Source organism: Pongo abelii, chromosome 1, assembly GCF_028885655.2.
Source record: "Pongo abelii isolate AG06213 chromosome 1, NHGRI_mPonAbe1-v2.0_pri, whole genome shotgun sequence".
In the NCBI taxonomy this organism is placed as follows: Eukaryota; Metazoa; Chordata; class Mammalia; order Primates; family Hominidae; genus Pongo; species Pongo abelii.
Window position 1 is genome coordinate 147,719,641 of NC_071985.2, and position 12,640 is coordinate 147,732,280.

Consider the following 12,640-nt stretch of genomic DNA (forward strand, 5'->3'; position numbering starts at 1 on the left):
ACTGCATCACTTACTTTAAAAAATTTACTTAAAAATACAAAACAAGCAAAATAATTTTCTGATTAATGGCTTAATTGAAAGTTCCATTAACCAGAAAAACCTCAGTCCCAGCATCCCTGTTAACCATTTCAGGATAAAAGCACGTCCCACTTTTCAGTGCTCCTTTTCTTTAGAGGGATGAGGTGCTGGCTCACTGACATGCACCAGCCTTTCCCCTCCTCATAAGTACACTTGTAATAAGAGGAGGTGGACAGAAATAAAAAAGAGGGAAAAGACATGAAGCAGTTTTGTTCTCTGGTGTATATTTTTTAACCCCCGGCTGATAAAATTCTCTACTTTCAGCTGATAATATCACCTCCTACCACAAAAACAAAGGAATGTCATGTTCTCTTTTCACCATTTATTCCTGCCCTTTGGGGCTTCTTTCTCCTTTCCCCTTCTGTTTTCATTAAGGTCTTGGAAGGCTGAGCCTAGATGTACCTTGTGCATGCTCTCTTCCCGCTTCTTGCTGGCTGGAACTTGGACATGGTGGCCTCGCTTTGATGACAAAGCCCTATGAGAGGGCACAGCAATTTCCTAAAAGGAATTTCAGTCCTTGAGTGGTCATGAGGAGCAAATCTACCCTGAAGACCTAGACCATTCACACTAAAACTGAGATATAGAGGAAAAAGAAACTTCTTTTCCAGGTGGTATGGCTTAACTTCATCCTAACATAGTTTCTTTTGAAGAAAATAGAAAGAGTTGTACTAGATGATCTCTAAGAAGCTTTCTAGTACCAACTTATGTGAATCAAAGCATGATATTGTCACTGGAAAGGATTAGAGAGGCTTCAAATCATAGCTTTGTTTATAGAGCATGTCACTGGTCACAGCTGTGATACATTTGCTGCTCTGTGCCATAGTGGGTAAGACCTGGATCTTGGGTTCAGCCCTCTTGAATTCAATTCCTGCCCCTGTTCCTTACTACCTGTGACCTTGGGCCAATTGCTTAAGGTATCTGAGCCTCATTTCCTTATCTATAACATTCAGATAATACTAGGAATAATTTCTCAGCATGAGATAATCCAGGAAAAGTCTTTGACTAATAATAAGTTCTCAATAAATTATAGTTATTTTTTATCACTGCCATTGTTATTGTCGATACGACCTTTGTCAAAAATATAATCCCCAACTGTAATACTCTTTGTATGGACAACTTTTGTCCAATTCTGATTGTATGCTTTTTATCATCATTTTAGAGAATGACTGGATAAAAAACATCACAACAGATTGAAATCACCATGAAGAGTGAGGTGAATAGATGTGACAGATATGTCACTCCTTGCATATATCTGGTTCTCCTCTCTTTCCTGGGAATACAGGAAGACCATACTTCCCAGCCCCTTTGCAATAAGCCAAGGCCACATGACTAGTTCTCATCAAGGGACAGTAAGTCAAAGAAATGTAGATGACATCTGGTGCAATGCATTTCAGAATGGACATGAATTCTCCCTGATTTTTCTCCCCTTGAAGCCACTGGGAGCCCCCACTCACCTGGGTCCTTGAATGAATAACTGGAGCAGGTCCACCTCCCAACCCCCAGTAATTCAAACTGGACATGTGGAATGAGAAATAAACCTTTGTTGTATTGACATTCAATATATGATCACATTACCTGTCCTTTTCTAATACAATGAGTGATGACCAAGTTACCATAATATCCAGAATATGTAAGCCTTTGAATTGACTTGAAGGACAAAGTACTCACCATCTGTCTATTATGATGGGCCCTTACTGGAAATTTTCATGACAAAAATCATAATAATAATAGCTAATGCTTATATAGGACTTGCTATGTGTCAGGTATGTTCTAAGAGCTTTATATGTATAAATTCACTTAATCCTTTTTTAAAAATAAATTTAATTGGGAGACCATTAGGTTGAGATGACTCCAGTACCCTGGGTTGCTACAAAAGCAAACTAAAGCCCATGCAAACAGTACAAAAAACCTAAGCTTTGAGGCGGGTGGATTACTTGAGTCAGGAGTTTGAGATTAGCCTGGCCAACATGGTGAAAACCCATCTCTAGTAAAAATACAAAAGTTAGCTGAGCGTGGTGGCACATGCCTGTAATCCCAGCTGCTCCTAAGGCTAAGGCAGGAGAATCGCTTGAACCCGGGAGGCAGAGGTGTTGGAGCGAGCTGAGATCGCGCCACTGCATACCAGCCTGGGTGACAGAGTGAGACTCCATCTCTAAAGCAAAAAGCAAAAAAACAAAAAAACAACCTAAGCTTGACTAATCAGAAGCCCCTAACTAGCTTCTAACCAGAGACATTCTATTTTAGCCAAATACATATATACACATACATATATACATATATGTCTATTTTTATGTATGTATACATATATATTTTGTTGTTGTTGTTGTTGTTGTAGAGATGAGGTCTCCTTATGTTGCCTAGGCTGCTCTTGAGCTCCTGGGCTTAAACAATCCTCCCACCTTGGCCTCCCAAAGTGCTGGGATTACAAGTGTGAGCCACTGTGCCCAGCCGCAAATACATTTTGTTTTGCTTCCATGAACACCTTATAAAAGTTTCCTTTCTCACCACCCCCCACCCAGTGGAGGGCTAAACTGCTTGTGGTCTAGTGCTGCCCAATTCATGAATCACTGAATGCTCAAACAAGTGCTTTATATTTTTAATGTATCTAAGTGTATCTTTTTAACACTTCGTGACAACTCTATAAGTGAGGTGCATCAAACCATTTTGCAAGTGAGGAAACTGAGGGCCAGAGAAATCAAGAAACTCACCCAAAGTAAGAAGTGAAGTCAGAATTCAAACCCAGGCAGTCGGACTGTAGAGTCAGAGTTAGAGTACTCTTTAACCACTATGCAATAAATATGAATTAAAAAATTGGCTGGGTGTGGTGGCTCATGCCTGTAATCCTAGCACTTTGGAAGCCTGAGACGGGTGAATCACTTGAGGGCAGGAGTCAAGACCAGCCTGACCAACATGGCAAAACCCTGTCTCTACTAAAAATACAAAAATTAGCTGGGCGAGGTTGTGCACACCTGTAATCCAGCTACTCAGGAGGCCAAGGCAGGAGAATTGCTTGAATCCAGGAAGTGGAGGTTGCAGTGAGCCAAGATCGCACCACTGCACTCCAGCCTGGAGCAACAGAGCGAGACTCCATCTCAAAAAAAAGTCATCTTGTCAGGCACAGTGGCACATGCCTGTAGTCCCAGCTACTCAGGAGGCTGAGGCGAGAGGGTTGTTTGAGCCCGGGAGCTCAAGGCTGCAGTATGCTATGATCCTGTCTGTGAATAGCCACTGCACTGCAGCCTGGGCAACACAGGGAGACTCTGTCCCTTAAAAAAAAGAAAGAAAAACAAATCATCTCAATATACTCTGTAAAGAACTGTAATTTCTAAAGGAAACTTCAGGCTAATATTCCTGATGAACACAGATGCAAAAATCTTTAACAAAATACTAGCAAACCAAATCCAGCAGCCCATCAAAAAGTTAATACAGGCCAGAAGTGGTGGCTCATGCCAGTAATCCCAGACTTTGGGAGGACTGCTTGAGTCCAGGAGTTCAAGACCAGTCTGGGCAATATAATAAGACCTCATCTCTACAAAAGATTTAAAAATTAGCCAAGCATGGTGGCATGTGCCTGTAGTCCCAGCTACTCGGATGCTTAGGTGAGAGAATTGCTTGAGCCTGGGAGGCAGAGATTGTAGTGAGTTGAAATTGCACCCCTGCACTACAGAGCAAGATCCTGTCTCAAAAAAAAAAAATTAATACTGGACAATCAAATAGGCTTTATTTCTGGGATGCAAGGCTGGTTCAACATGTGAATCAATAAATGTGTTTCATCGCATAAACAGAATTAAAAACAAAAACCACACAGTCATCTCAATAGATGCAGAAAAAGCTTTCAATAAAATTCTACATCTCTTCATGATAAAAACCATCAACAAACTAGGCCTCAAAGGAACATACCTCAAAATAATAAGAGCCATCATTGACAAACTCATAGCCAACATCATACAAAATGGGCAAAAGCTGGAACCCTTCCCTGTGAGAACTGGAACAAGACAAAAATGCCCATTCTCACCATTCCTATTCAACATAGTACTGGAAGTCCTAGCAAGAGCAGTCAAGCAAGAGAAAGAAATAAAAGGCATCCACATAGGAAAAGAAGTCAAACTATCTCTCTTTGCTGATGATATGATTCCATACCTAGAAAACCTTAAGCACTCCACCAAAAGGATACTAGAACTGATAAATGATTTTAGTAAGGTTTTAGGATACAAAATCAATATAAAAAAACAGTAGTATTTCTATACACCAATAATGTCCAAGCTGAGTCAAATAAAAAACACAATCTCATTTACAATAGCCACAAAGAAAATGAAATACCTAGGAACACAGCTAACCTAGAAGGTAAAAGATGTTGTCTAGAAGAAGAACTACAAAACACTTCTGAAAGAAATCAGAGATGACACAAATAAATGGAAAAACATTCCATGCTCATGTATTGGAAGAATCAGTAGCATTAAAATGACCATACTGCCCAAAGCAATTTACAGATTCAATGCTACTCTTATCAAACTACCAGTGTTATTTTTCACTAAATTAGAAAAAACTATTCTAAAAATCACATGAAAAAACAGAGCCTGAATAGCCAAAGCAATCCTAGGCAAAAAGAACAAAGCCAGAGGCATCACACTACCTGACTTCGAACTATATACTACAAGGATATAGTAACTAAAACAGCGTTTTACTGGTACAAAAACAGACACAAAGACCAATAGAACAGAATAGAGAGCCCAGAAATAAAGCTGCACACCTACAATCATCTGATCTTTGACAATGTCTACAAAAACAAGCAATGGGGAAAGGACACTCTATTTAATAAATAGCACTGGGCTAACTGGCTAGCCATATGCAGAATGAAACTGGACCCTTACCTTTCACCATATACAAAAATTAACTCAAGATGGATTAAACATTTAAATGTAAGACTTTAAACTATAATATCACTAAAAGAAAACCTAGGAAATACCCTTCTTGACATCAGCCTGGGCAAAGAATTTTTGGCTAAGTCCCCAGAAGCAATTGAGACAAAATCAAAAATTGACAGTGGGAACTAATGAAACTAAAGAGCTTATGCACAGCAAAAGAAACTAACAAGCAAACAGACAATCTACAGAATGGGAGAAAATATTTGCAAACTATGCATGTGATAAAGGTCCAACATCCAGAATCTATAAGGAACTTAAATCAACAAGCAAAAAACAGCCCTATTAAAAAATAGGCAAAGGACATGAACACTTTTCAATAGAAGTGTAACATGCGGTTAACAAGCACATGAATAAATGTTCATCATCACTAATCATCAAAGAAATGCAAATCAAAGCCACAGTGAGATACCACCTCACACCACTCAGAATGGCTATTAATAAAAAGTCAAAAAAAACAGGTCAGGTACAGTGGCTCACGCCTGTAATCCCAGCACTTTGGGAGGCCAAGGTGGGCAGATCAGTTGAGATCAGGAGTTGGAGACCAGCCTGACCAACATGGTGAAACCCCATCTTTACTAAAAATACAAAAAAAAAAAAATTAGCCGGGTGTGTTGGCACATGCCTGTAGTCCAAGCTACTCAGGAGGCTGAGGCAGGAGAACAGCTTGAACCCGGGAGATGGAGGTTGCCGTGAGCCGAGATCGCGCCACTGCACTCCAACCTGGGCGACAGAGCGAGACTCCATCTCAAAACAAACAAACAAAAACAAAAAACAATGGATGCTGGCAAGGCTGCAGAGAAAAGGGAATGCTTAACACTGTTGGGATGTAAATTAGTTCAGCCACTGTGAAAAGCAGTTTGGAGATTTCTCAAAGAACTTTAAACAGAGATCCATTTGACCCAGCAATCCCATTACTGGGTATATACCCAAAGGAAAATAGATCATTTTACCAAAAAGACACATACACTTTTTTTTTTTTACCATTTTACCAAAAAGACACATACACTCATATGTTCATTGCTGCACTATTCAAAACATCAAAGACATGGAATCAACGTAGGTGCCCAACAATGATGGACTGGATAAAGAAAATGTGGTACACATACACCATGGAATACTATGCAGTCATAAGAAAGAAGGAAATGATGTCCTTTGCAGCAGTATGGATGGAGCTGGTGGCCATAATCCTAAGACAATTAACACAGAAACAGAAAACCAAATACTGCATTGTTCTCTCTTATAAGTGGGAGCTAAACGTCGAGCATCCATGGACATAAACATGGGAACAAAAGATAGGGGTCTGAGTTGAAAAACTACCTATTGGGTATTATGCTCACGACTTGAGTGCAATATACCCATGTGACACATTTCCAGATGTACTCCCTGTATCTAAAATAAAAACTGAAACAAAAAGTAAAAACAAATAAACCACTATAATTTCTTTTCTTTGAGCTATGATCATGCCACTGCACTCAGCTTGGGTGACAGAGCAAGACCCTGTCTCAAGAAAACAAAAACAAAAATAAGAAGTAAAAATAATCACTAAGAAATGGAAATGGGAAAACATTTTACTTGCAGTAGTGAAATAATTATAAATTATTTCTAAATAAATTTAACATGAACAGTATGAGACCCATATGAAGAAAATGATGAGATTTTTTTGAGAGGTACAAAAAAAGATCTCAACATGTTCTAGGATGGGAGAATTTAATATCACAAAAAAGTTAATTATTGTATATTAGGGCATATTCATACTAACAGTGGTTTAAATAACCTAGAAGCTTATTTTTCCCTATGTAAAAGTCTGGGTAGGCCCTTCAAGGGCTGGTAAGGTGCTCCGCAATGCCAGAGCCTCAGGCTTCTTTTCCCTTGATGCTCTGCCATGTCTTCACCCAGCCAGCAGGAGGAGAGAGCATAGCCTTTCCCTTTGAGGACACATCTAAGGTGGGTTCCAGGGGAATAGACTCTGAGCCAGAGACTGACAGCAGGAAGTTCACTGAGAAGTGATCTTGGGATCAATATCTGGGGGAAGAGTTATTGGGCAAAGAGTTACCACAAAATTTGCAACAAAGGCCTCAGCCAATTCCTCGAGGAGTTCTGGAAGTGTGGTAGCTCTTTAGCATTGATTTCCCTTAAAGTAAGGGGACTGGACCGACCAGTCATTGGAGGTGGGTTGATGGGCAGCCCTGGGAAGAGGAAGCAATGTTAGGCGAGGTGGCTCTCTGCAGCTGATGGCAGTTCTTGAAGCAGGATGCAGCTGAGAGCCAGCAGCTGAGGGAATGAGTTCAGCAGCTCTGAAGTGATGTCTGGGCAGTGCCCTAAAGCAGCAGTCCCCAACATTTTTGACATCAGGGACTGGTTTCGTGGAAGAAACCAGTCACTGGTGCCAAAAGCACCTCAGTTTTTCTACGAACCGAGGTAGGGGGTATGGTTTCGGAATAATTAAGCTACATTACATTTATTGTGCACTTTATTTGTATTATTATTATATTATAATATATAATGAAATAATTATACAAACCACTATAATGTAGAATCAGTAGGAGCCCTGAGCTTGTTTTCTTGCAACTAGACGGCCGCATCTGGGGGTGATGGGAGATAGTGACAGATCATCAGGCATTAGATTCTCATAAGGAGCCACATCTAGATCCCTCGCATGCACAGTTCACAATAGGGTTCACGCTCCTATGAGAATCTAATGCCACCACCGATCTGACAGGAGGTGGAGCTCAGGTGGCAATGTGAGTGATGGGGAGTGGCTGTGGAAACAAATGAAGCTTTGTTCGCTCACTGCTCGCCTCCTGCTATGTGGCCCTGCCCTAAAGTATTACTATAAAGCACTTCCTGAAAGTTACATATATTAATTCTGCTAGCATCTCATTGGCTAGAACTTAGTCACATGCATACTGGTACCTGCAAAGAAGGCTAGGAAATAGAGCCTTTATTCTAGTGGACTATGTGCCCAGTGTAAACTTTTTTTTTTTTAAGTGACAGGATCTCACTCTGTCATCCAGGCTGGAGTTCAGTGGTGCAATTATAGCTCATTGCAGTCTTGAACTCCTGGGCTCAAGCAATCTTTCTGCCTCATCCTCTCGAAAAGCTTGTACTAGAGGCATGCACCACCATGCCCAGCTATTTTTGAAATCTTTTGTCGAGATGGGAACTCACTATGTTACCCAGTCTGGTCTCAAACTCCTGGCCTTGAGTGATCTTCCTGCCTCAGTCTCCCAAAGTGTTGAGATTACAAGCGTGAGCCACTGCAACTGGCCAAAGCATTTACTGGGAAGGAAGAAGAGGAGAATAGTAAAAGAGAAATTGTAGTTTCTGTAACATCTTCCAAAACTGATATAACTTTATCACAGTTTATTTACACAAGAATAGTTTATTTTTGGGAGCTGGATAAACAGAACTTATAGTTCATGTGTACAAATAAATGTCCAAGAACGGCCAGAGAAATTATGAAATAAAATAATGTGTGGGACATGCTTGCTCAAATGTTAAAATACTTCAAAAATGACTGAAATTAGAACAATATGATCCTGGCATAGGAATAGACAAGTATGTCATTAAAACAGAATAGAGAACCCAGAAATAGATTCAAGGCAGGACTGCTATCCTCTTGGTTTGCATGATATCCCTGTTGCAGTGCTTTACAGACAGCGTCTGTTCTGACTGGTCTGTACCCATACTGTTTTAATTGTTTATATTTTGGATGTACCCCTGGTCCCAGGACATATGGTAACTTAGTAAATGCAAAATGTTATACTTCGATTCAGTGGTTAAGAATGATTTGCTTCACATATTTAGCTGATAAATGCCTCTCTCTATAGGTTAGACTAAAAAATGACATTCTTACCTTATACTATATAAACAAATTTCAGATGGACTTGAGTTATAAATGTTAAAAATGTAACAATGGGGCCGGGTGTGGTGGCTCACACCTGTAATCCCAGCACTTTGGGAGGCTTAGGTGGGAGGACTGCTTGAGACCAGGAATTCAAGACCAGCCTGGCCAACGTAGTGAGACCGCATTTCTACAAAAATACAATTTAAAAATTAGCTGGGTGTGGTGGTGCATAACTATAGTCCCAGCTAACCAGGAGGCTGAGATGAGAAGATTACTTGAGCCCAGGAGCTCGAGTCTACAGTGAGCTACAATCACACCACTGCACTCCTGGTTGGCAGAACGAGGACTCTGTCTCTTAAAAAAAAAAAAAAAGGTAATGATGAAAATTTAGCCCTATAAAATTTCAGATAGGAGGAATAAGTTCAATAAATCTATTGTACAATATGGTGACTATAGTAAATAACCATTATTTTCTTGAGAATCACTAAGACAGTAGATTTTAAATATTCTGACCACAAAAAATAAAAAATATGTGAGATAATGTATATGTCAATTAGCTCAATTGAGCCATTCCACAATGTTTACATATTTCAAAACATCATGTCATATGTGATAAATATACACCGTTTTTATTTGTCAATATAAGAAAATATAAAAAAGAAATTTTGCCCTAGATGTTGGAGGGATTTTATTTTTTAGATGGAGTTTCACTCTTGTCACCCAGCTGGAGTGCAATGGTGCTATCTCGGCTCACTGCAACCTCCACCTCCCAGGTTCAAGTGATTCTCCTGCCTCAGCCTCCTGCGTAGCTGGGATTACAGGCACCCGCCACCATGCCTGGCTAACTTTTATATTTTTAGCAGAGATGGTGTTTCACCATGTTGGCCAGGCTGGTCTCGAACTGCTGTCCTCAGATGATCTACCCGCCTCGGCCTCCCAAAGTGCTGGGATTACAGGCGTGAGCCACCGCGCCCAGCTGATGTTGGAGGGATTTTTTAGCAGGAAACCCAGAAGCTGTAAAAGTAAAAGGAGAGAACTACTCAAATATAAGAAATATTATAGTGTGAAAAAAAATACCACAGACAAATTAAAAAGACAGATAATAAATTAGGAAAAATATTTCCAGTGCATGTGAAAAATAAAAGGTTAAGAGTTTCACTGTACAAAAGGCTAAGAAGGTCACATAATTTAAAAAACAGTCAAAGGACGTAAACAGGCAATTCACGTAAGAGCAAGTCCAAGATGGCCTCTAAACATAGAAAAAGATGCCAAAATGATTAATCTCATGAGGAGTCAGGGAACTGCAAATTAAAGAAACAAGTGAGCTTTCTCTCTACAGACATCATATTGGCAAAAATGAAAAAGGGATAACAGCTACTGCTTTCAGGAATATGTGGAAAAGGCTATTTTCACACATTGCTAATAGAAATGTGAATTGTTATAGTATTTTGGAAAGCAAAATTAAAATTAAAAAGATATATACTCTTTTTTCAGCAATCTATTCATAGGAAGAATTTTTCTACTTACGTAAAAGCATTAGTATGAAAAGCTATACATAGAAAGATATTTACTGCATCCTGGTGTGCCATTGGGAAAAAAAAAAGTTAAAAATTGTTAGGTAGAAAAACGATTAAATAAATTATGGTTCATGCAGATAATAGAAAAATTATGCAGCTATTAAAAAGAATGATTTAGAACTATCCAGGGTTTTTGGAGGGGAATCCATGACAGTTTAGATGAGAGAGGCGAAATGCATAGAATGCCTATTACCCACAGACACACAGGGTATATATGTATCTGATTTCATAAGCATGGGGAAGGAAAAGAACATATGTATACCATATTTTGATATTGATTCCCAAAGATGAAGAAAACAACCCACCAAGCAATATTTAAAAAATTAAGGGCCATAATAAGAATAGCATGCATGTTACTCTCTTTATATAAATGTGTATACGGAGATGTGTGATGTGTGAAAGGACAGTTGCCAAAATGTTAACGTGGTTACCACAGGGTGATGAGGTTTCAGGACATTTTTACTTTCTTTCTGTCTATAACTTGTTTTTGAATTTTTAAAAAATTCATTACTTATATAGTCAGAAAAGCATAAAGCCGTTTTCATTATTGGGGAAATAAATAAGTGAATGAAAATCCTCAATAAACTTCTTGTTAAATTAGATATTAATTTAGGAAGAAACTTGAAATGTCATGAAAATACTTAGGCAATATTGAATCATCTCCTCCTTTATTTAAACTTGATTTAAAACAATAAAAATATTTAAGTACTTTTAAGTGTTTCTTTCCAGTTTGCTACCTTAGGTAATAAAACGTAGCAAACTTAGTCAGTTATATCTGACTAAGATTTTGTTATTGAGAGAGAAACTTTTCACTGTGATTCAAAAGAAAAAAATTTGTTAAAAGGTTTACTTTCTTTTAATACTTTTTATGAACTCCTTTAATTTTTTTTCTTCAATGGCCCACAACCTCATATTCTGAGACCTGCTATTTCATGGTTTATTCCCTCACTCTGCTTCTTTAAATCTGATTGAACTTTGTGGTTATCAATTTACTACAACAAACTTATTATTAGAGCACTTCGGCTTTCTACAGCCTCAACACAGAATTTATAGTGTTTCTCATTATTTCCTTGTGAGTCCATTCATATGTATGTACAACTTCTTTTAAATAAGTGAAAAGCTGTTTACAAAAGAAAAGCTAAGTCATAACTGTGAAAGGAACTCTACCTGTTACACTAGGAAGTGGTATTAAAGGGAAAAGACAGCAGTGAAAGCTCTATCAGCATAAACTGTGACTGATTAGACACAGAGAGATAGGGCACTGTTTCAAACAGCTTTGCCAGACACATAAACACATTTTTCTCTTTTCTGACTCCCCTGGGCTTCTACATTCCAGCCCTCTTGTCATTGTCTACCCACGCAGTCTTTTTCTTCTTTCTCTGACTGAAACATCTTTCTGGTCTTTTTGAGTATTGTGTTCCAGCAACTTTTCTTTTATTTCACAATGAGAGGCTTATTGGTATCTAGTTTTAATAAATATATTCTCTCTTCAGTGACCAGGTTTTTGAAAAGCAAAAAGGATAGACCCAGCAGAATTTCAGGAACATTCCATATTCCCTGAGTGAGATGCCTTAGTATGCAGCCCTGGATCCAGAGTGCTAAACAGCTTCATTCCTCCTCTGGCTAAAAGCCTCACTTTGTTATGGGTTGTAGGTAGGGCACTCATTTGCCCCTTAACCTAGACCAGTTCTGCTTTTCTAGAGGCAATAAAATTCATGATAATGTAAAAAATGGGATCTTGTAATACCTACCCAATAGGGAAATTATGAAACAGCCATGTTTTAATAGCACTTTCCAACCCACTGCCGTAAGAGCTGTGGAAATCCGATGTTAGTCTTGTTTTTGTGGCTAGTATGACTTATTTTGCTTCAGTGATGCAACAGGTAAGCAAACAATGGTGCTTATGATCAAGGTAAGATTTGAGATTTACATATGACACCTTTAAAGAAGCAAAGAATTGTCATCTATCTTTCCTTAACAAAAATCTTACACAACTGGCTCTCTGTAATGACTGGGTATCAGCACAAATCAGATAATGTGTTTTGATGTTTTAGAAAATTCCAGTTGCTCTTGAGGCTTCATTATTGACAAGGGCTATCAGGCTTTCCAAGAGGGTCTTATCTGCAAGCTGCAGCAGTTACTGCATGAGCTGCCAAACAGGTTCAGTGGGATTACACAGCTGCCTTGGAGCTGGAGGCCAGGCGGGGTGAACT

General features: G+C 39.0%; 1 protein-coding gene across 1 annotated transcript in view; it reads right to left on the reverse strand.

Moving 5' to 3' along the window:
- Positions 1-340: 340 nt before the first annotated feature.
- DNAI3 (dynein axonemal intermediate chain 3) overlaps positions 341-12,640 on the reverse strand; it is a 176,522-nt gene continuing 164,222 nt past the window's right edge. The window contains exon 23 of the mRNA XM_054532047.2: positions 341-576. Within this exon, the coding sequence (XP_054388022.1) occupies positions 394-576 (183 nt within the window). The 3' untranslated portion in view covers positions 341-393. The remainder of the gene's footprint in view (positions 577-12,640) is intronic.